The 25,045-nt window shown below is 51.3% G+C and overlaps 1 protein-coding gene across 3 annotated transcripts in view; it reads left to right on the plus strand.

Moving 5' to 3' along the window:
- Window positions 1–13,512: 13,512 nt before the first annotated feature.
- The window catches only part of RPS6KA1 (ribosomal protein S6 kinase A1), a 42,128-nt gene continuing 30,595 nt past the window's right edge, over window positions 13,513–25,045 (plus strand). For 2 of the 3 annotated variants that reach the window (XM_084958318.1, XM_084958319.1), the window contains exons 1-2: window positions 13,513–13,733; window positions 20,755–20,799. Coding sequence is in view for 1 of the 3 variants with exons in the window: in NM_001243214.1 (NP_001230143.1) it covers window positions 13,671–13,733; window positions 20,755–20,799 (108 nt within the window). In the remaining 2 variants the exon portion in view is untranslated. 3 annotated transcript variants of the gene reach the window in all.

Here is a 25,045-nt window from a genome sequence, read left to right on the forward strand (position 1 = left end):
ATCTTTAACCCACTGAGCCACAGGGGAACTCCAATGCTTGATGCATTTATTTCTACAAATTACCTGAACTCCACTGTAGAACAAAGTGTTAAAAAAGGGGGAGAGGGGCTGGTTTCTGTTGTGGCTCAACAGGTTCCTAACCCGACTAGGATTCATGAGGACATGGGTTTGATCTCTGGCCTTGCTTAGGGGGTTAAGGATCCAGTGTTGCCGTGAGCTGTGGTGTAGGTCACAGGCTCAGCTTGGATGCGGTGTTGCTGTGGCTGTGGTGTAGGCCGGCAGCTGCAGCTCCAATTCGACCAACCCCTAGCCTGGGAACCTCCATATGCCGCCGGTGCAGCCCTAAAAAGCAAAAATAAATGAATAAATAAAAGCAGGCAGAGTAGTGGAACGAAAGGAGCACAGGCCTTGGACTTGGACAGAATTCTGACTTCCTCACTTTTTACCTGTGTGACCTTGGATCACCCTTCTGAGCCTCAGTTTCCTCTTCCCACGGCATATGGAGGTTCCCAGGCTAGGGGTTGAATCGGAGCTGTAGCCACCGGCCTACACCACAGCCACAGCAACGCCAGATCCAAGCCGCATCTGCAATCTAAACCACAGCTCATGGCAACACTGGATCTTTAACCCACTGAGAGAGGCCAGGGATCAAACCCGAATCCTCATGGATGCTAGTCAGGTTCGTTAACTGCTGAGCCATGAAGGGAACTCCTGGAAAACTGTATTTTTGATTTTAAAAGAAAGTGGTGGCAAGTTTTTTGAGATATTTAGCAACCTGTACGGACTAAACAAAACAAAATGTAGAGTCAAGCTCCAAAGTAAGAAAATTCATGTACCGGCTTTACCACTTACTAACTGTATGTTCTTGAGCAAATCATTTAGCCTCTCTGTGCTTCACTTTTCTTATCTGTAAATGGGGGTAATTATTGAACCTACCTCATGGGATTGTTGTGAGGCTCACATGAGCAAGGACAGGTCTAGGGTGAGATTAATAGAGTACGGTTCAGGAGTTACCATCATGGCTCAGTGGTTAATGAATCCAACTAGGAACCATGAGGTTTCGGGTTCCATTCCTGGCTTTGCTCAGTGAGTTAAGGATCCAGTGTTGCCGTGAGCTGTGGTGTAGATTGCAGACATGGCTTGGATCCCGCGTTGCAGTGTCTCTGGTGTAGGCCAGTGGCTACAGCTCCGATTCGACCCCTAGCCTGGGAATCTTCACATGCCATGGGTGCAGCCCTAGAAATGGCAAAAAGACAAAAAGACAAAAAAAAAAAAGAGTAAGTTCAGAGTTCCCATTGTGGCTCAGTGGTAACGAACCCGACTAGTATCCAAGAAGACGCAATTTGATCCCTGGCCTCACTCAGTCCGTTAAAGGATCCATTGTTGCTGTGAACTGTGGTGTAGGCCAGCAGCTACAGCTCTAATTGGACCCTGAGCCTGGGAACTTCCATATGCTGTGGCTGTGGCCCTAAAAGGACAAAAAAAAAAAAAAAAGAGTAAATTTAGCAAGGAATCATCTTGAGTGCAAAATTTAAGGAGGCACCAAAAAACTCAACAACCAAGATAACTAATATTTTATTTTTAATTTTAATTTTATTTTATTTCGTCTTTTTGCCATTTCTAGGGCCGCTTCTGCGGCATATGGAGGTTCCCAGGCTAGGGGTCAAATTGGAGCTGCAGCCACCGACCTACGCCAGAGCCACAGCAACTCAGGATCTGAGCCGCGTCTGCAACCTACACCACAGCTCACGGCAACGCCAGATCGTTAACCCGCTGAGCAAGGGCAGGGACCAAACCTGCAACCTCATGGTTCCTAGTCGGATTCGTTAACCACTGCGCCACGACGGGAACTCCCAAAATATCAACATTTTAAGTAAAGACAGGATCTGGCCTTAAACTTGCGTGACTTGGCCTCACTGACTTCACCCTAATCCTGGGTCTGTAGGATCCTGTCTTTATTCTTTTTTTGCCTTTTTAGGGCCACACCCACAGCATATAGAGGTTCCCAGGCTAGGGGTCAAATTGAAGCTGTGGCTGCAGGCCTACACCACAGCCACAGCAACTCAGGATCTGAGCCATGTCTGCAAACTACACCACAGCTCACGGCAATGCTGGATCCTTAACCCATTGAGCGAGACCAGGGATTGAACCCACATCCTCATGGATACTAGTCAGATTCGTTTCTGCTGCACCACAACGGGTACTCCCCCTATTCAGTCTTTAGGCCAATGGTGTATTTGAGTATTTGACATCCCGAAGAGTTATTTTTTCTTTTTCAGCAACACTAGTGGCACGTGGAGCTTCCTGGGCCAGGGATCAAATCTGAGCCAGAGTTGTGACCTATGCCACAGCGGCAGCAACGCAACCTATCCTTAACCCACTATACCCCACGGGGGACTGGCACCTCCACAGACACAAGCTGGATCATTCACCCACTGCACCACTGTGGGAACTCCCAGATCATTTTTTTTACCTCAACATGACAGAACTATCATCAATAGTTATCATGAAATAAAACAAATAATAATAATGGCAGAAAAGCAACACAGACTGTGAAAATTTGCTTTTAATGAACTTCATACATGCACTCAGATCAATAATTTTTTTAATAAAATAAAAATTAAAAAAGAGGAAAAAAGTAATAGATTATTAGATTTTAGCTGCATAAATGTTTTTTGGATTTGGGTTGTTTTTTTTTTTTTCCAAAAAGGAACTTAGACACACACATAAAGAAATCCCTCCAAAAGAGGCAAACTTCTAGGGTTCAGAGACTAAGTTGCACCAAGAATGACAGAACTACAGTAAGTCAGTTTTTTTTCTTTGTTTTTATAATCACTGTGCTATCATTGTTGATTTCAAATCTACTGTTTAATTTTATTTTTTATTTTTATTTTTGGCCATGCCCACAGTATGCAGAAGTTCTGTGGGCCAGGGATCGAACCCATGCCACAGCAGCAACTGGAGCCACAGCAGTGGCAACTCTGGATCCTTAACCCACTGCAGCACCAGGGAACTCCTCAAACCTCTTGTTTAAATGCAAGGAGATGGGGACATGAATGCTTCCGATATGACCGCCAGTGACGCTGACCTGCTGTGAACCCTCACACTGAGGGTATACATTGGGGCCAGTTGTGTAACGGGATGTTCTTCAAATTAGCTTCCATGTAGAATATACTATTTATTAAAGGTTAGGTGATTAAAATGTACTATTTTGAAGCATACAAATATTCTTAAAACTCACAATAATCACAGCAATTATTTAGAACTTAGACCAACTTAGACCAAGAAAATCTCTTCAGGAGGGAAGATTTTTTTTTTTTTCCTGCTCTTCAGGGCTGCACCTGCAGCATATGGAGGTTCCAGGCTAGGGGCTGAATCAGAGCTATAGTCATTGGCCTATGCCACAGCCACAGCAACGCCAGATCTGAGCAGCATCTTCGACCTATACCACAGCTCACAGCAACACCAGATCCTTAACCCACTGAGCGAGGCCAGGGATTGAACCTGCAATCTCATGGTCCCTAGTTGGATCTTCTGCTGCACCACAACGGGAACTCCAGGAGGGAGGATTTTATTACCAAAGTTGTGTAGAATTGCCAGGGCATGGTGATAATAAAAGCAGACCCACCCAGTTTCATTAGTGTTTTAAACTTCTCTCAGGACAATGCATTCCTTATTTCTTGCACATGGAGGACTCGCTGCCACCCTTACCTGATTCACCTCTGCCTCAGGCCATCAGTTTTCTCTCTGGCTAAGACAGTCTCAAAGGCCCTTCCAAAGCTGACAGTGAACGACTTTCTAATTCTGGCTCTGCAAGCTATTTCAAGTTAATGATCTTGGGTAACTCAGGTCATTTTTCCAAGTCTCAGTCTCCTCATCTGCGAAATGGATACAATAACCCCATGCCTTTCCCCGTAAGGGCTCCATGAGGCAGTGTGGAAGAAGACTTTTTATAAAGACTGCATGCAGGTGGCAGGCACACAGGTGGCAGGCCTTGATGACAAAGCTGATGATTTTCCTCTGAAGTCATTCAGACATTGTTCCTGGATTGAGGATCTGGGATAGGGGACAGGGATCCAGTGGGTGCTGCACTGTGCAAATTATGGACAGTGACCTTTTCCTTCTAGGAAAAGGCTTGATCCTCTTGGCTTGGAAGCAAGGGGCTGATCACAATGACCCCCGCTTCTCTGCTGCTATATTACAGGCCTGCTGGATGGAGTACTTCCCTTCCAGGGAAAGGTGGTTGAGGCAGAAGCAGGGTGTGAGGAAATGCTGATGCCAGCTGGCTCAACACTCTGAAATTAGCTTACCTGCTTATTTAACTATTTCTCCGAAGAGAATGTAAGTCCCTAGAGCAGGGGTTGACAAACTTTTTTCTGAAGAGCCAGCTCGTAAACATTTTAGGCTTTCTCGGCCATATGGTCTCTGTAGCAAATACTCAACTCTGCTGTTGTAGTGTGAAAACAGCCCTAGACCATACGTAAACGGAGCGTGGCTGTGCTCCAATAAAACTTTATTTATGGATACTGAAATCTGAATTTCATATAATTTTTGCATGTTATGAAATAGTCTTTTGATTTTTTAAAACTTTTAAAGATGTAAAAACCACTCTTAGCTCACAGGCACATAAAAAGAGTCCAGATTTGGCCGTTGATCGTTTACCCACTCCTACTCTAGAAGGCAGAGACCCTCTCTGTGTATTCCTCTGCTGTGTCCCCAGGGTCCAAAGCAGTGCCTGGCACACAGCTGGTGTCCATAAGTATCTTGATGACCAACTGCTTCCGCTTCTGCCCCTCCACCTCCAATTCCACTCCCATCTCTTGCTGCTACTGTAGCCCCCTCTACTGCCAGCTCCCACCCTCTCTAACCAGCAGCGACACGCTTCTGCCTCACCCCCAGCCTCCAGGTCAGTGGAGGAACCCACTGGCCAATTATCCGGTAGCTCTGGCACTGTTTCATCTGGATGCTCCCATTTCTCCTCTTCTCTATCTTTGGCTTCACTCACTCCCCCCCCACCCCAGCATCCAAAGTCTTTCCTTTCTTCCTTCCTTCCTTCCTTTCTTTTTGCAGCTGCACCTTTGCCATATGGAAGTTCCCAGGCTAGGGGTGGAATAGGAGCTACACCTGCTGGCCTACGCCACAGCCAATACAACGCAGAATCCAAGCCATGTCTGTCGCCTACACCACAGTTCATGGCAGTGCCAGATCCTTAACCCACTGAGCGAGGCCAGGGATCAAACCCGAGTCCTCACGGATCCTAGTTGGGCTCGTTACTGCCGAGCACGACGGGAACTCCTTTTTTTTAAGTTCCCAGGCCTGGGATCGAACCCACAGCACAGCAATGACCAGAGCCACAGCACTGACAATGCCAGATCTTTAACCTGCTGAGCCACCAGAGAACTCCTGTTACCTACCATTTCTAATGAGCACTTACGAAGTGCCAGGCACCACACAGGTATTTTGTAGCCTGATCTCACTTAATACTCATAACCACTCCTAGTTGACAGATGTGGAAACTGTGGCTCAGGAGGGTTAACGGAAATGCTCAGAGTCACACAGTTTCGAAGTGGCAGAGCCAGGATTAGAGCCCAGGTTGGTGTGGCTCTATTCACAAGCATATTTCGAGGGCTTGTTAGCGATACAGCAGTAAATGAAACGGACAATTCCCCCTTCATGGAGCTTTGTTCTAGTGCGAGAAACAAACAATAACCAAGCAGATAGACAGTATAATTCCGGATAGGGAGGCATACCATGACAAAAGAAAATATAAGGTAATTCCATCAGTGGGGAGCTATCTTAGTCAGTCCTTTCTGAAAGGGTGACATTTGAGCAGAGATATGAATGAAGTCAGGGAGTGAACCCTGAGAGCTGGAGAGAGAACCTTCCAGGTGGAGGGCACGGCAGGAGCAAAGCCTGAGGTGGGAGCTTATCCTGGCATGTCAGTGAGCAGACAGCAAGCCTGGTGGCAGGGGGCAGGGAGTGCATGAGTGGTCATGAGTGGTAGGAGAGGAGGGGCCCGGGGAGCAGGGGTCAGCATCCTCCGGGGCTTTGCCAGCCCAGCAAATCCTTGGATTTTGTTTGCAGTGTGATGGGGGAGCTGCAGGAGGGTTGCAAGCACCCCCACACCTCAGACCTGGACGAGGCAGACAAGAGACTCCAGCCCTCCCTTGTTCACCACTACCCACCTCTGCACACCCAGTACCCCCAACCCCCTTCTGGGCTGGCAGTGTAGTGAGATGATAAAGACCACTGGCTTTTTTTTAAAATTTATTTTTATTTTTTGCTTTTTAGGGCCATATCTGCAGCATATGGAAGTTCCTAGGCTAGGGGTCGAACTGGAGCTGTAGCTGCTGGCCACAGCCACAGCTGCAGCAATGCCAGATCAGAGCCACGTCTGCCACCTATACCACAGCTCATGGCTACACCAGATCCTTAACCCACTGAGCAAGACCAGGGATCAAACCTGCATCCTCATGGATACTAGTCGGGTTCATTAACCACTGAGCCATGATGGGAACTCCCAAACCATTGGCTTTTGAATGCAAGAGAACTGGGTTCCCAGCCCAGCTGTAATACTAGCTGTGGGACCACAAGTAATCCCAGCACTCTCGGAGCCTCCATTTTCTCATCTGGAAAATGGGGACAATAATTTCTGTCTCAAGGTGGTGTTGGAGTGATTTGATGAGCTCTTGACTCTAAAACACTCAGTCCCAGGCAGGTCACATCGTTCTCAATAAGCTGTCGTAGTTGATGATGAGCAGGATTTAAATGCTGAGCCAGGAGTTCCCATTGTGGCTCAGTGGTTAATGAATCCGACTAGGAACTATGAGGTTTCGGGTTCCATCCCCGGCCTTGCTCAGTGGGTTACGGATCCGGCGTTGCCGTGAGCTGTGGTGCAGGTCGCAGATGCGGCTCAGATCCCTTGTTGCTGTGACTGTGGTGTAGGCCGGTGGCTACAGCTCCAATTCAACCCCTAGCCTGGGAACCTTCATATGTTGTGGGAGAAGCCCTAGAAAAGGCAAAAAGCCAAAAAAAAAAAAAAATTGCTGAGCCAAGTTCGGGCATAATCACTTGTTAAAATAAAGGTAACTATCTTTATGGTTGTTCCCTTCATGCTGTTCCACCTGCTGCCAGGAGACACCTGTGTCAAGACCCTCTTCTACTGAAAGGTCAAGAAAGAATAATGACAGACTTTCTTCCTGGGGCAGGGCCCATCCGGAACCTGTGCTCTTGAACATAGAGCAAGCACATGCCCAGGCTGTGGTAGAGGAATCTAAAACCCAGTGCTCAGCCCCTGTCAGTTCAGCCCCTGCTCCAGGCCAGAACAACCTTTTCCACAGGCTACGGAATAAGAAGTTCACTTGTGTCCAGCGGAGCTCTTTCATACGTATGACTCATTCATTTAACAAGCACCTGAGATGACTGCCCAGAACAGTCTGTTTTCATCCCATTATTAATAATAATAATAGTTAGCATTTATACAGGACTCAAAATGTAGCATTTCATTAGCCTGCCTGGGTCTGAGTCCTAGGTTTACTCTTTTGTAGCTACATGATGTTGGACACATCACTTAGCCTCTTAGAGCATCTGCTATGTGCCAGGCAGTGTGTCAGGTGCCGGGAAAACAGTGAAGAGCCAAGAAGACTGATTGCTGCCCTCTCACAGCTTACTGTCTGATTAGCCAGATGTTAATCAAGTAATCACAAAATAAATTCCCATCGTGGTTCAGCAGTTAAAGAATCCGACTAGCATCCATGAGGACGAGGGTTTGATCCCTGGCCTTGCTCAGTGGGTTAAGGATCTGGTGTTGCCATGAACTGTGGTGCTGGTCACTCGTGTGACTTGGATCCTGTGTTGCCATGGCTGTGTTGCTGTGTGGCTGTGGCATACATAGGCCAGCAGCTACAGCTCTGATTTGACCCCTAGCCTGGGAACCTCCATATGCCTTAGGTGTGGCCCCAAGAAGGCAAAACAAACAAACAAAAAGCAAATGTAGGCCATACTACCCAAAGCAATCTACAGATGTAATGCAATCCCTATCAAACTACCTATGACATTTTTCAGAAACTGGAACAAACAATCCAAAAATTTATATGGAATCTTAAAAGACCCAGAATTGCCAAAGCAATCCTGAGTAATAAAAACCAAGCAGGAGGCATAGCTCTCCCAGACTTCAGACAATATTACAAAGCTACAATAATCAAGACAGTGTGGTACAGGTAAAAAAAAGACATACAGTCTAATGGAACAGAGAAGAGAACCAGAGATAAACCCAGGCACCTATGGCCAATTAATCTTCAACAAAGGAGGCCAGAATATAAAATGGGGAAAAGACAGTCTCTTCAGCAAGTGGTGCTGGGAAAACTGGACAGCTGCATGTAAATCAATGAAACTAGAACACACCCTCATACTATGCACAAAAATAAACTTAAAATGGCTTAAAGACTTAAAACATAAGACAAAGGCACATAAAACTCCTAGACGAGAACATAGGCAAAACATTCTCTGACATCATACAAATGTTTTCTTAGGTCAGTCTCCTAAGGTGATAGAAATGAAAACAAAAATTAACCAATGAGACCTAAGCAATCTTATAAGCTTTTCTTTTTTTCTTTTTTTTTTTTTTTTTGGTCTATTCTGGGGCCGCACCTGCAGCATATGGAGATTCCCAGGCTAGGAGTCTAATTAGAGCTGTAGCCGCTGGCCTATGCCAGAGCCATAGCAACACCAGATCCGAGCCACGTCTGTGACCTATACCACAGATCACAGCAATGCCGGATCCTCAACCCACTGAGCGAGGCCAGGAATTGAATCTGCAACCTCATGGTTCCTAGTCAGATTCATTAACCACTGAGCCACGGTGGGAATTCCAATCTTATAAGTTTTTGCACAGCAAAAGGCTTTTCTTTTCTTTCTTTTTTTTTTTTTTTTTGTCTTTTTAGGGGCACACCCGTGGCACATGGAGGTTCCCAGGCTAGAGGTCCAATCGGAGCTGCAGCCTCCAGCCTATGCCACAGCCACATGAGATCCTAGCCAGCCTACATCACAGCTCACGGCAATGCTGGATCCTTAACCCACTGAGCGAGGCCAGGGATTGAACCCTCATCCTTATGATACAAGTCGGCTTCAATAACTGCTGAGCCATGATGGGAACTCCTGCATAGCAAAAGAAACCATAAAAAAAAAAAGACAACATATGGTATGAGAGAAAATATTTGCAAACAATGCAACCAACAAGGGCTTAATCTCAAAAATATGCAAACAACTCATACAACTTGACAGCAAAAAAACAAACAAGCCAAATGAAAAATGGGCAGACGACCTGAATAAATATTTCTCCAAAGAAGACATACAGATGGCCAACAGGCACATGAAAAAATGCTCAACATCACTAATTATTAGAGAAATGCAAACCAAAACTACAATGATATACCACCTCACACTGGTTAGAATGGCCATCATTAATGTCTACAAATAACAAATGTTGGAGAGGGTGTGTAGAAGAGGGGACCCTCCTACACTGTTGGTGGGAATATAAATTGGTACAACCACTATGGAAAACAGTATAGAAGTACCTCAGAAAACCAAATATAGCAATCCCACTCCTGACTATACATCTGGACAAAATTTTCATTCAAAAAGATACATGCACCCGTATGTTCATTGCAGCACTATTCACAATAGCCAAGACATGGAAACAACCTAAATGTCCATCGATAGATGAATGGATTAAGAAGATGTGGTATATATACACAATGGAATACTACTCAGCCATAAAAAGAACGAGATAATGTCATTTTCAGCAACATGGAAGGAACTAGAGATTCTCATACTAAGTGAAGTAAGTCAGAAAGAGAAAGGCAAACACCATACAATATCACTTTTATATCTGGAATCTAACATATGGCACAAATGAACCTATCTACAGAAACGAAACAAATTCATGGACATGGAGAACAGACTTGTGGTTGCCAAGGGGGAAGGAATGGGATGAACTGGGGGTTTGGGGTTAGTAGATGCAAACTATTGCATTTGGAGTGGATAAGCAATGAGATCCTGCTGTATAGCACAGGGAACTATATCCAATCACTTGTGATGGAACATGATGGAGGATAATGTGAGGAAAAAGGGGATATATATATATATATATATATATATATATATATATATATACACACACACACATATACATATATATGTGTATATGTATATATATAATATATATATATACACACACACACACAGGTCACTTTGCTGTACAGCAGAAATTGAGAGAACATTGTAAATCAACCATAAGAATTCTTTTTAATTTTAAACATTACAAAAAAAAAAAAAAAAAAAGGAGTTCCCATCATGGTGCAGTGGAAACGAATCTGACTAGGAACCATGAGGTTGCGGGTTCAATCCTTGGCCTTGCTCAGTGGGTTAAGGATCTGGCGTTGCCGTGAGCTGTGGTGTAGGTCGCATATGTGGCTCAGATCCTGAGTTGCTGTGGCTGTGGCGAAGACCAGCAGCTATTGCTCCGATTGGACCCCTAGCCTGGGAACCTTCATATGCCACGGGAGCGGCCCTAGAAAAGGCAAAAAAATAAATAAATAAATAAAATTTAAAAAACCCCCACAAAACAAATGTCAAAGTTCACCTACAGGGGAGCTAAGGAGAAGTGCCCATTGCCATGAGTGTGTATGACTCGGAGGTAAGGGAACATGTCCTGGAGGAAGTGACTGTGGAGAGAAGCCGGCTAGAGGAAGATAGAAGACAGTTTCAAGAACAAGGAGCAGAGTTCCCCTCGTGGCTCAGCAGAAATGAATCTGACTAGCATCCATGAAGACACAGGTTTGATCCCTGGCTTTGCTCATGGGTTAAGGATCCTATGCTGCCGTGAGCTGTGGTGTAGTTTGCAGATGCGGCTTGGACCCGCATTGGTGTGGCTGTGGCGTAGGCCAGTGACTACAGCTCCGATTCAACCCCTGACTTGGGAACCTCCATATGCCTGAGTGTGGCCCTAAAAGGCAAAGAAAAAAACAAAAAACAAAAACCACCACCACCACAAAGAAAAAAAACCAAGGAGCAAGGCCCAGTGGCAGTAGAACTGAAGGAAATCCAGTGTGGCCAGAGCCTAGAGAGAATTGTAGAAAACTGTGCGCAGAGGCTGCAGCAGGATCGGCACTCTGTAGGCTAATGGATTGGTCTCTAGCTCTCTGCTGAGTGACTGCAGCATCCCTACAACAAAGATGGGCAAGCTACCTGCCCAAGCTCCCCAGGCAAGGCCCAGGTGTCCTCTGGGCTCCCCGTTTTCCAGCTTGCCCCGCTGCCTCTCCAGTACCTTTGGGAGAGAGGATGCCGGATGTGAGACATTCATCAGAAAGCACCATCACTGCTGGATCCTTAAATTGAGATGCTGCACTTGGTAGGGAATCCTTTCCTATAAGAAGGGGGAAAGAGGAGGGCCAGGAGCCCCAGAAGGGGGCAGACTGAAGGAAGAATCCCTCCAGTTTTCGCCTCACCTGTGCCACTCCCACCCACCCACCACATTCCCCTCACCCAGTCCTTTGCCCTCATTCTCTAGGTTTCAATGTCTCTTCCAAGTTTAACTTAAACCCAGCTTGCAGCCAGATATTTGGCACCTGCGTGAGATCTGTTCTGAGCCCTGAGGATGACTAGATTTAGCAAATCAATAGGATACCCAGATAAATTTGAATTCAGACAAACAACAATAATTTTTTGCCTAAATGTGCCCAAATATTACAATGCTAGCCCTGAGCAGAGGGGTTGGGGCATCGCAAACTGGCTCTAGGCAACTGAACGAGGTTATCCTAAAGCTAATGTTAATAACAGCTGCCAACTCTGGCCCAGGCTGCCTCTGGTTTAGCCCTCATCAGGGAGGTAATAGAGTGAACAAGAGAATGAACTCTGGGCCCGGTCTGCCAGGACTGTCTTTCAGCTCTGCCATTTTCCAGTTGTGCGACCTTGGGGGGACCCAGAAAATGAGATGCTTAACTCTCTCTACTCATTTCCTCATCTGTACACTGGAGATAGTAGTAGTACCTACCTCATAAGGTGGTTGTGAAGATTGAGTTGCAGGTAAAGTGCTTAGAACATCCTGGTCCACAGTAAGTACTATGTTAATGTTAGCTATAATTATTTATCTAATCACACTAGACTGAATGTAAACTCCATGAGAAGAGGGACTTTCTTTTGTTCATTGCTATATCCACAGCATCTATTTTTTATTTTTATTTTTGTCTTTTCTAGGGCCGCACCCACGGCATATGGAGGTTCCCAGGCTAGGGGCCTAATCGGAGCTGTAGCCACCAGCCTAAGCCAGAACCACAGCAACGTGGGGTCTGAGCCGTGTCTGCAAGCTACACCACAGCTCATGGCAACGTGGGATCCTTAACCCACTGAGCAAGGCCAGGATTGAACCCACAACATCATGGTTCCTTGTCGGTTTTGTTAACCACTGTGCCACCATGGGAACTCCATGGGAGCATCTTAATTTAGGAGAAATTCTCAAGCACTTTGATTTTTAAAAATCCTAATCTGTTCCCACCTGCTGCGTGACCCTGGGTAACTCATACCTTTCGGAGACTGTTTTATGATGTGTAAACTAGGTGGTGGTGAGGATCCAAGGAAATCACACATTGGTGAAACCTGGTTGAAAGAAGGCTTCTGTGAAACAGTCCTGCTTTAGAACAGCTTTTGTAAATGGCCATTCTTCCTCGCCCATGAAAAAAAACAAGCCCATCTCTCCAAGCCCCCACGTGTGAATAAATCTCAGCAAGCCTGGACCCCTAGCACCTCTTTCGGTGGAGGCTGAATCTCTCCAGGGAGACTCTCTCTCCCGGCCTTTTACTCCAAGGGCAGTCCAGTGTCAGTCAATCCTGGGAGCATGGTACCCACTCTCCTTAGAGGAGGCACAAGCCCAAATCAGCCAGAAGCTGGTCCTGCTTCTGGAGAAATTCTGTGTATTAAGACATCACTCTGGGTTCTGATGATGGGGAAACCTTACCTGGGGTTGGGGCGCTGGGATCCCCAGGGGATCTCAGTGTCGGCTTCCGTAAGGGGGATTGTCCTAGGGCCTCCTAATGAGGGCAGTAGGGCCCAGGCTCCTTTCCAGCCTCCGCCTGGGTCAGGGCCAGGTCATTTAGTGTGTCTGTGTGTGGGGGGAGGGGTTGGGAGGAGACGGGAACAGGGCAAACAGGGCGGCTGGAGGGAAAAGGAGCAATTCAAAACGAGCTGAGTCGAGGAGATTGGTGGCCCTGGAGAGGTCAGCGCGGAGGAAACCAGGTCTGAGAGGGAGAAGTCAAGCGGACCTCTCCCGGGCGGAGCAGAAGACCGACCCCGGGCTGGCGGTGGAGGCGGGGCCAGCACTCCCCTAGCAGAGGGGGCGGGGGGTCTGCGCTGGGAATGCCGCGCCGCGGGGGCTGGGGCGTGGCTTTACTGGCTCCGCCCCCCGCGCAGGTAGCCAATGGGCGCGGCGGCGCCGGGTGACGGAGGGAGCCGAAGTGCGAGTGCCGCGGCGGCGGCTGTGGTGGACGGCCCAGCCTGAGTGCCGGGGTCTCTGCTGGGGCGAGGGGGCACGAGGGCTCAGAGCCGGGGACCCTGGTACCCGAGAGGCGGCGCAGCCGGCGCCGCCGGTGGAGCTCCGGCGGCCTGGCGGCGGCGCGATGCCTCTCGCTCAGCTCAAGGAGCCCTGGCCGCTCATGGAGCTGGTGCCGCTGGACCCGGAGGTGAGTGAGCTGGGCGGGAGAAGGGCGCTGGCGGCCGGCGAGCCCGGGTCCCTACAGGGGCGGGGCGGCCCGCGGCGCCGCCGGAGCCTGGCGGGCGCCTGCGAGGACGCGAGTGCCCTCCGATCTCTTGGCCCCTCTCCGGCTCCACCCCCTTATGTCCTGGGTGTGTGTGAGCGAGGGACAGTTCCGCCAAGTGCCGAGAAATCCCTTAGCGTGGAGAGGGGATCCCGCGGTGCGCTGAGATCTGGCCTCCCCTTACCTCTCCCTACACCTAGGACCTGTACCGGGAGGTGTGGGAGTTTCCTTCATTAGCCCAGGCGGCCAGCTCCGGGCTGCCAGATGTCTCGGATTCTACAAGAGACAAGGGTCGTAGGACCCCCCACTTCTCCTTGACATCGCGCATCGCCCTACCGGAAGATCTCCCAGCTTTTCCGCTGCTGACCCTAGAAGGATTGCCCCTTTGACCCTGGCAGTTGTGGAATTTGGGGTGACACGGCCCGTCTGGGGCAGAAACTCTTGGTTTTCTTTGCCCCAGGCTAGGGTCAGAGAACACCTGTGTCCCCTGCCCCGGGCTGTAGAGAAGAGAATGGGGAAAAGCCCTTAGTCCTTGTGACGACTATTCCTGGAGAGGGGGAGGACCTTGGTGGCTGCCGCTGCTTCTTGTCCCCCCCCCCCCAATAAGAAGGGTTGGGCCCCTGAGGAGTTTGGCCTCTGCCTGCCTAGCCTCTTCCAGAAGCAACTCCTTCCTGCCCTCTGAGGATTCTGAGATGATAGGCTCCAAACTTGCAAAAGGCCAGCTCTTCCTGTGCTCTTTGACCTCCAGGGTCAAGGTCAAGCCCCTGAACCAGCAGGTGGAGAAAACTTTCTCCTCAGCCTCATTCTGGGAAGTAGGTAGGTGATACTGCCTTTCCAGAGGAGATATGGGGATATGCGGAGGGGAGGGGGTATGGGGACCTCAGTGAGCCTGGGAGCCAAGGTGCTTTTCCCCTGGCTTCAGCTCATAGCCCCTGCTGAGTACACCTCCTTGGTACTTACCTGAGGCAACCACCAAGTGCCTTGCCTCTCAGGGCCACAGATTGAGATCAGAGTGAGGACCCCTGGTGTGCTGCCCCTTTAAAGGGATGGTCACTGCTGACACTGGCTATTGGAGGGTGGGCGCGGCAGGATTAGGTAACCAACCTGAAGGCGCAATTTGGAGTAAATTGCTCTGGGATCCCTGCCATAGGGTTTTTACAGGCCCTGCTCAGCTCAGAGGTTCTCTCGCTGACTCACCCTCTGAGGTGAGGAACACTGCCCTCTGCAGCCCCTATCCACACTGCACCAACCCCCGCCCCCCGACTGGGGCACAAGGGGCTGGGGGGGTTGCTCTGAGGTGGATTCCTTTGCCCTGGCACGCTCCTGCGACCTAGATCTCTCAGAGGAAGGTAGACTGGGAGAGGCCGGGGGGGACCTCAGCTGAGAACATACCGTGTGTTACACTAGCAGGGGAGGCGGACACTCAGGAGCTCAATTCCCAGTCCAGGGCACTACTTCCTGCTTCCCTTTGGGGAATCCTGAGGCAGGGGCCAGGTTTAAACAGGAAACTCAACTCAGTTTTAGCACTACTGCACCCAAACTCTGAGAGGGAAAAACTGGCTTATTTCCTAGGGTTGGAGGGGCTGTGTTTTCTCCAGGAGCTTCTTGGCACTACCTTGGGAATGCTGTGCGACCCTCAGTCAGTCCTTAGCCTCTCTGGGCCACTATTGCTCCAGTGGCCAAGGCTGGGTTCTGGTCTCTACTTTCTGGCTCTGAGAGGGTGCAGAGCCCTGGGTTCTGCTGCCCATTCTCCTCCTCCCCACTCCATGGAGGTGCCAGGTGACAGGGTGTTATTGTTTGGGTAACAGGAGCCATGGGGCAGCCAGGGCGCGGAGTGGGCTGTTCTCACTGGAGAACAGGGCCTCGCTGTTCTTAGCCCAGGTGACATGTAAGTGATATAGCAGCCTGACCTGCAGGTACAGGCGTTGCCGCTGGCTCCTGGCTGGGAAGGAGGCAGGCCAGGGGCTGGCGGGGGCATTTGGCAGAGGCCTGGGACACGGACCGCCCTGCCTTCCCCATGACGCTGCTGAAAATGGGCTGCTGGTGAGGCAGGGCCTTGTCCAGGGTGTGGCCCAGGTGGAGTAAACCCCCTGGAAGTGTGGGTGAGGATTCTGCCTGGTCCTTCGCTGGCCCTGCTGAAAGCCATAACCTTGGCCCCAGGCCCAGCCTCACTGTGTACAGAGCTGCACTATGTGCTACCCACCCCACTTCACCTATGTTACCTTATTCAAATAAAATCATTCTCCGAACAACTTTTCAAGGAAGGGATTATTACCCCCATTTTCACATGGAACAACCGAACTCAGAGAGGTGAACTGGGCTATGAATTAATGTCAGAGTCAGAATTGGAACCCAGGTCCCTCGCTGTCTTCTACCAAGTGGTGGGAGACTTTAAGGACAGGGGAGAACTGGGATCAAGCTGGCCCAGGTGGAAGGTACTCCAAGAGAGGCTCCGGATGTTGGCAGACTCTTCCTTCCAGGCTTTGCCGAGGGCTGGGGATGCCAGCCGGCCCTGGCATCCGGCCCCCAGCTTCCAGCAGCGTGCAGGGCTGCCAGTGCTGGGCTCTGAACCCAACTCCTGGGGCTGCTTCCTGCCTGTAGGGCACGTGCTGGCTTTGTCCATCTGCTGCCCAGCTTCTCTGGACGCTGCCCTGGCCCCTCTTCCCAAGACAGAGCTGCTGAGTTGGAAGGAAGGATGCTTGTTGGAACCCATCTCTCACCTCTGCAGAGGGGGCGCAGTGGTCTGGGGGCCCTCGGCCTCTGGCCCCATGAGCAGTAGAGGAAGAGGGAGGAGAGCAGGTCTCCATCCTCTGAGGCCAAAGGACCTTTCCTGTACCAGACTTTTTAGACAAGGTCCTTCATTCAGTATTCTGAAAGGTCAGTATCATTGTTCCCTTTCATTCATTCATTTGACAAATACCATTGAGCACTTGTCGTGTGAGTAGTACTAGTCCAAGCAACAGTACAGCAGTGAACAAGACAGCCCTGCCTTCAAGGTACAGATGAGGAAACCAAGGCTCAGAGAAGTAATGCGACAGATGCAAGATCAGAGCTAGATTTATGTCTTTGTCGCTGTGGACCTGCATTCTTTCCACCATCTGTGCGGCGGTCAGGCCAGAAGGGGTAATGAACCCTGTCTTCCCAGGCCCCTGGCTCTAAGAGGGAAGCTCAGCTGTGGTCCTCTTTGCACTCCTGGTCCTTTCTCCAGGGCTGCCCATTCCTCTCTAGAGACCTTGTGCATCGGCTCTTACGGATGTGGGGTTCCGAGAGGATGGCACCCAGGCCAGAGACCCTGGGACTAGAGGCGGCCAGACAAGGCCTGTGGAGTCCCCCAAATCCTCCAGGATACCGCTCTGCAAGCGCACACCTCTGGGCACAGCCACCACCTCCTTCCCTCCCTTATCTGGGATTTAGGCTTGCAGCCATGTGACTCTGGGCCAAGGCCCCATGCTTGTCACTTACTAACTCAGAGGCCTCAATTCTCTGAACCTTGTCTGAAAAATGGGAGTAAGAGAACCTGATCTGGCCTCCTTGTTCTCTTTGCTGGGTTGAGCTTTTTTTTTTTTTTTTTAGGGCTACACCCATAGCATCGGAAGTTCCCAGGCTAAGGGTCGGATCTGGAGCTGCAGCCTACACCACAGCCATAGCAACTTGGGATCTGAGCTGCGCCTTCGAACACCACAGCTCACAGCAACGCTGTATCTTTGACCCACTGAGCGAGGCCAGGGATCCAACCCATATCCTCATGGATACTAGTTGGATTCACTTCCGCTGTGCCACAACAGGAACTCCATGGCTGAGCTTTCATTTGACAGATGATGTGCTAGACCCTGAGCTGGGTGCCAGGGAGATGATGCCGCTGAACAAGCCAGGGTTCCGCGTTGAGTTAATCTGCGGTTTGCTTGGTGCCGTGAGATCCAGAGGAGGGAGGAAAGGACCTGAGGCCATGTGGACAGAGGAGATGATTTTTGAGTTGAGTCCTGAAAGAAGACAGGAGTGACCAGGCAGGAATGGTTTTCTTGGTGGAAACGGCCACCATGCAAATTCTCAGGGATATGAAACAGGCTGGTCTGTTCCCAGTCTCAGGTTGTTCAGTTTAGCTCCAGAATAGGGCCTGATAATAATGCAATTGTTTGTGGACCAGTTACGTGCCAGGTGTATATATTTTATAGACATTATTTTATTTTTGTTTTTTTTAGGGCTGCACCTGCAGCATATGGAAGTTCCCAGGCTAAGGGTCGAATTGGAGCTGCAGCTGCCAGCCTACACCGGAGCCACAGCAACACCAGATCCAAGATAAATCTGTGACCTACAGCACAGCTCGTGGCAATGCCAGATCCTTAACCCACTGAGTGAGGCCAGGGATCGAACCTGCATCCTCATGGATATTAGTCTGGTTCATTGCCACTGAGCCACAAAGGGAATTCCTAGACACTATTTTGTTTGCTTCTTACAGCCACCCAGTGAGGTACTTTACTTTTATCCCCATTTCACAGATGAGGAAACTGAAATGCTGAGAAATGAAGTAACATCAGGGTCATGCAGGTGTCAGGAGTCATAATTTGAACCCGCAAGTTCAGATTCCAGGATGTACTTTTTTTTTTTTTTTGTCTTTTCTAGGGCCACACCCATGGCATATGGAGGTTCCCAGGCTAGGGGTCTAATTGGACCTGTAGCCTTGGCCTATGCGAGAGCCACAGCATCTGCAGCCTACACCACAGCTCACGGCAATGCCAGACCCACTGAGCAAGGCCAGGGATCGAACCAGCAACCTCATGGTTCCTAGTCAGATTCGTTAACCACTGAGCCATGCCGGGAACTCCGAGGATGTACCTTTTTATTTTTTTGGCCGTGACGTGCAGCAGCTTGATATGTGGGATCTCAGTTCCAGACTAGGGATTGAACCCAGGCCAGAGCGGTGAAAGCCATGAATCCTAACCACTAGACCATCAGGGAACTCCCCAGTACCCACCTTCTTAATCACCTGTATTGGACAATTGGAGATGACAGCTTTGAACACCATGGAGCTAGGACTTTATCCTGTAGGCAGTGGGAAACCATGGGAGGGTTTGGGGCCTGGTACATAGAAGGTTCTCAACAAAGAGTGCGTGATTGACCAAGGGAGTCAGTCACTCAGCTGTAACAATTACAGTTGAGTCTTAGGAAGGGTGAGGATTTGGAATAGGGGAGGTTGGTACGTAGGCTCTTGTTACCATCTTCGGGAATTATGGCAAAAGTCGAGAATGCTGGGTGAAGTGGAACTCCATCTACAAATTCATCACACCTCCCCCTGCCCCCTGCCACCCCCCCTTATCTACCCGGTTCTCCCCAGGCCTCTGAGAGATGACTTTTATGTGTATGTGAGTGCGTGGTGGGGCCTGCAGAACACTGGCCCCTGGGGAGGATTAGGGACATTAAGGGGCTCAGGGGGCAGGATGTCTTGGGAGTGGTGGGGGGGGGTGGCGCTCCAGGCACAGGGAGATTATGTAACGGGCAGAGCACAGCTGTGCCTGCTGCTGCCGAGCAAAGCCGCAGCTGCCCTGTGGGCCCAGCCCCTGGCTCCAGAGTCCTGGGTCCTCCCAGCCTCTCGACCCTCTTGCCGTGCAGGAAGGATGGGGGCTGCCCCTTTTAGCTTCCCAAAGCCCAGATGGGGTAGGTTACTCAGCTCCTGACACACAGGAAAGGTGTGGGCTGGATAATACCCACTCAAGGGTAACGTGTGGGGGCTGGGGAAGCAGACTGCCTGGAGGGATCTCTCCGCAGGTAGTTCCCCTGGCCAGGCAGTGGGCGCTCTTCCTCAGTCCTCTTTTGAACACCTCCTGGTGTACAAGACCAGATTTTTTTTTTTTTTCCTTTTTAGGGCTGCACCCCCAATGTATGGAGGTTCCCAGGCTAGCAGTTGAATCAGAGCTGTAGCTGCTGGCCCACGCTGCAGCCACAGCAACACCAGATCTGAGCCGCATCTGCACCGTGCACTGCAGCTCATGGCAACGCCGGATCCTTAACCCACTGATCAGGGCCAGGGCTTGAACCTATGTCCTCATGGATACTAGTCAGGTTTATTACCATTGAGCCACAACGGGACCTCCCCAAGATTTTGAATCCTCATTTACTAGTGGTGTGAACTTCACCACCATCACTAGGCCCCTCTGTGCCTCAGTTTCTTCCTCTGCCAGATGAGGCCAGGGCCTTCCTCCCAGCTCATGAGGATGGAATGGTGCCCCAGGTGTGAGGCACTGAGCCCAGCGCTGGGCACGTGGCAGGGGCTTGGAAGAGAGCAGCTGTTAGCACCAAACCCTAATCTCTGCCCTCCCAGGACCCCCCGTTTGTCAGGAGGGGCAGGCCCGCGTGTTGCGTGTCCACGTGTTATGATAAGTGGTGAAATGAAGGATCGAAGGGCCCGAGTGGAGCAGGTTCTGCGAGGATGGGGCGGGGTCCCAGAGCCGCAAGGCCAGAGCAGCCACCATCTCTGGGCTGGATACTTTCCCAGACTTTGTCTCCTTCGGTCCTCACTGCAACACTGGGAGGGGGTTGTAAAGACCACCATGTTACAGATTGGGAACCTGAGGCCTCTCGAGGGAGTCAGTTGGTACAGTCACACCATGTGTCTGTGGCAGAGCTGGGAGTCCTTTCCTTCTCACTGGGAGCAGGTGACATTTGAGCTGAGCCTTCAGAGACGAGGTGTTTTCTAGGCAGAGAGCCTGCGTGGGGGATGCTGGGAGTCCTCTGCCTGACTTGTCGGGGTGCTGGTACAGGAGGCTTGATGCCTGCACCCTCACTGTGAGAGTGGAGGTCGGCGGAACTCACCCCAAACTCCAGCCCCCGCCCCCTGGCCCCCAACTATTGGGAACAGCCAAGGGCAGGGGTGCCATAGAGGGTTTGCCTGTGATTTGGGTCGCTCTAGTAGGTTCTGGCAGTGTTTCCCAATCTCCCTTCTCTTTTCCAGAATGGACACGCCCCAGGAGAAGAAGCTGGCCTTCAGCCGTCCAAGGTAAGGGCCAGGGCTGGCACTGGAGCAAGGGATGGTCTGGGGTGGGGGACCTTTCTCTTGGCTCTGGGGGAGGAGGGAGGCCTGTCCTCATCCCCCCTGGGCATGAGGCCCTGTGCCCAGCTCAGCCTTCCTTCTCTGGTCCCACCTAATCCTCGAGGCAGCCCTGTGCATTGAGATTATTTGCTCCAGCCTTCCTGTTTCTCGGGTGAGGGGTCTGTGACCCAGACAGGGTTTGCCTCCAGGCTGGAACTCAGGCTACCCATATTCCAGGCCAGGACACTTCCAGAGTTTATTATATCTTCATGGTGGTTTGGCGGACTGTATTGAGAGGGCGGAGGGGTGATGGGAGAGGTTTGGGTCCTCTGAGCCTGACGAGGGCCTGGAATCATCTGTGCACCCGGCGCTGGAGGGAACCTGGCGGCCTCAGGTCGAACCAGAGCCCAGCGCCTGGCACGTGGCACACAGGCCGTTTCTCAGGGTTCCCACCGCCCAACTCTTCAGCTCTGCTCTCTCTGCTTCCCCTGGGCTCCTCCCTTCAGCCCCTTAGCTCCTGCTGCTGGTTTTGTGTGCTGACAGAAGTGCCAGGGCTGGGTGACGGTTGTGTGACCTGAGGTGGGTCCCTTGTTTCCTCCGGGCCTGGGCCTTCTCATCATATTGGGCAAGACCGCACCCAGTTCTCGAGGAGCTGTGAGGTCGCAGAGCTGCTGGCTGTGGAGGGGCTTGGGAAGCAGCCCAGCAGGACGGAACGTGGGTTCTGGTGATGGAGTCGACCTGAGTTCGAGTCCTGGCTCTGCCCTCACCGCTTGACCAGAAGCTCTTCTTCCTTCTGCGTCTAGTTTCCTGAGCTATAAATTGGGAATGATGGCACCTACCTCATAGGAGTGACGTGAAGGACAAATGAGGTGGCAGCTGCCTGGCACACAATGACTTCAGCACCAGCAGCATGAATGCCCAGCTGTGTTGCTCAGCTCCACTGCCTGTTAGTGGCCACACCCTCCTGGCCTGGGTCTGCCTGTGCACCAAACCATAAGCTTGACCTTTGAGACAGACCCAGGGCTGGTCCTGATGTTTGCCTTGACTCAGCCTCCTAAGATAAGGGAGCTGAGCTCCTGGGGCAGGGCAAGGTGAGACAAGTAGGCTCCCACCCCCCTCTTTTTTTTTGGTGCTGTGGCAACCTTGGGCCACCAAAGGCCAGGCCACTGGTATGGACCCCAGGCCATATGGTGCAGCCCTATCTCCATGTCCGGAGAGTCTCCTCCCACCAAGTAACTGCCCCTGGTTGCCTAGGAAGAGAATGAAGGTGGGGCAGGTCTCCAGTGAAGACCCAGGATGTTCAGATCTTGGGGCTGCGGTTCTGGGGGTTGCAGAGGCGCTTGCACCTTTGAGTGCAGCTTCTCACCTCAACTGGAGGGGCTGGTCGGGAGAGGGCAGGAACTTGCTTGGGCTGGCAACCCACATTTACCCTCAAGCCTGTGACTCCTTCCTGCTCTAGAGCAGAAGATGCTGCAGTGGGAAGGGAGACGGGGCTGGACATGGATGGGGCAGGAAGAGTCTCGACTGCCACGTTAGGGAAGAGATGGCACCATCCCAGGAGCTTTGCCCGTTTGGTTCTCCTAGCACCCCCAGAGGCAGAGATCTTTACTCTCCCCATTTTGCAGATGAGAGAATTGAGGCCCAGGGTCACGTGGCTGGTGGGTGATGGAATCAGTTCTTGCTTGACCACAGAGGCCACACTCCTCCCAGCCCAGGAGGCACAAATACTGAAGAGGAGGAGCAATGGGTCTCTACGATTCTGAGTTCCATCATTCCTCAGCACCTGCTCATTCACCTTCTCTGTTGCTCAGAATTTCATAGTATCCCAGGGCCCACTTCTGGGCTCAGCACACTGAGGGGCGCTCAGCCTATGGGGATACTATGGACTTCATCATAGGACCTCGTCACTTTGGGCCCTGGAATGAGCTGGCAGTGGGTGGGCTCATCTTTTGCTTTGTCGCATTTTCAGTGCATCCTGCGGTGGCACTGAGGACCCCCAAATGAACACCTTCAGGGAGTTGCCACTGTTGGGGGAAAGGGTGGCGACAGGGGGAAAACAGGCTGTGGGCACGTAGAACCTGTGTTCTGGGCCAGGCCTCGTACAAGACAGGGAGACCACCTCCCCACATGTCTCTCGTGGGCACGATGAGATGAGCGGGGAACCCAGTGGCACCTGAATTCAGGGCTGAGCCTGGACCAACTGGACGGTCACTGCTGTGCATGGCGGAAGAGGAAGAGTTGGGGTGGGCTGCGGGGTACCAGCCACCTTCCCTGCAGAGCTGGTGCTTGGCTGGGCCTTGAAAGACAGGGTTTGGGCAGCTGGAGGGAGAAGTGGACCTTCTAGGGGGAGCAGAGGCCTGACTTGGGTGGGGGGACTTGGGAGGCGGGCGCTCTGAGTGCAGAATCCTGCTCCTTCCTTGTTTGCCATCTAACCTGGGGCGAGCGATTTGCCCCTTGGAGGCTCAGCTGTTCTTTCTGTTAACGCAGAATAGAGTCCACCCCTCAGGGCCACACAGAGGAGGGAATGTGATACGTATAAATTGAAGAATCCAACAATTTATATGTATCGGAGGCAGAATATTGGCACTTTAATGCCCGTGTATTATCCATTTCAGGCTGAAGGGGGGCTTGGGGTCTTTAGCAGCTGTGGTGAGGACCTCAGTCTAGGGAGAGAGCTCCCCGTGCGCACCTGGTGCCCTCGGGCAGGCTGGGATCCCATTCACCCTCCCTCCCTTCCTGGGGGTGGACTGGGCACCCCAGGCCCCCTCCCCCGGCTGTCTCCGGAGCTGGACCCCTTTGAAGCGCCTGCAGGTCTATTTTGAGAGCTGAGCGTCTCCCCCCCTCCCCTCCTCTCTTCCTGTTTATGAAACCCTGATCCCTCCTGGATCCCTCCTGCTCCCCTGGCTGGAACTCAGGCAGGATGTGACTGTGGACTTTGGGGAGCCTTGGGAGCCTCAGGTGTTGGGGGGAACTTCCCTTGGCCTGGCCAGGGCAGGCCAGCCCGCCCCACAGCACCTGAGACCTAGTGGGTTCTGTCCCTCCTCTGCCTAGAGGAGACCCTGCAGCGGTAAGAATGTCCTTGTAATCCAGGGAGTTCCTTTGTCTTTGGGGCCCATTTTGTTTCTAGAAACACCTTTTGAGGGTGGAACATCTACTTTTGACCTCTCTTGTACAGAAGAGGGAACTGAGGCTCAGACAGGGAGAGGGATTTGCCTGGGAACACTCGGCTAGTGAGTAGAAGATTCTTAACTTCCTACTGTGCTCCCCTGGCCTCAAGCCTTTTTTTTTTTTTTTTTTTTTTGGTCTTTTTAGGGCTGCACTTGCGGCATATGGAGGTTCCCAGGCTAGGGGTCAAATTGGAGCTGTAACCACTGGCCTACACCACAGCCACAGCAACACCGAATCCAAGCTGCATCTACAACCTACACCACAGCTCACAGCAATGCCGGATCCTTAACCCACTGAGCGAAGCCAGGGATCGAACCCGCGTCCTCATGGACCCTTGTCAGGTTCGTTAACCACTAAGCCACCATGGGAACTCTGATCAAGCCTCTTTTTACTTTCTTTCTTTCTTTTTAGGGCTGCACCTGCAGCATATGGAAGGTCCCAGGCTAGGGGATGAATTGGAGCAGGAGCTGCCGGCCTACACCACAGCCACAGCAACAAGGGATCCAAGCTGCATCTGCAACCTACACCATAGCTCACCATAGCACTGGATCCTTAACCCTCTGAACGAGGCCAGGGATAGAACCCTCATCCTTATGGAAACCAGTCGGGTTCGTAACCCTCTGAGCCACAACGGGGACTTCCCTCAAGCCTCTTTTCCATGCTGGTCTCTCTCTCTCCGTGGAGTGTATTTCCTCCTCTCTGCTTGGCCCACTCCTGTTCACCTTCAGGGCCCAGCCGGACGACCCTGCCTTCTTGGGCCTCCCGTTGGGCGGATAGGTACAGTCTCTGCACACCTCCAGCACCTCGACTGTAGCTCTGTCACAGGACAGTTGGGTTTTGTCATTGTGTATTTATTTTGGAGAGTCCAATCTGCCTTAACATGTGTGCCTCCTAGTGTTTGGCTCCCCTGGGGACAGAGCAAGGGACCAATAGCTGTGAGTGATGCCCAGCAGGGAGCCAGGCTGGCAGGCCTTGTTGGGGGTGGGGGGGAGCGGTGTGGATAGGGAAATGCTTAGTGTAGGCTTTGGAAGCAAACAGATTGATC

This window comes from Sus scrofa, chromosome 6 (assembly GCF_054392235.1).
Source record: "Sus scrofa isolate SSC_HxYL_T2T_F1_AM1 chromosome 6, Sscrofa_HxYL_maternal_Yorkshire_Landrace_v2.0, whole genome shotgun sequence".
Taxonomy (NCBI): Eukaryota; Metazoa; Chordata; class Mammalia; order Artiodactyla; family Suidae; genus Sus; species Sus scrofa.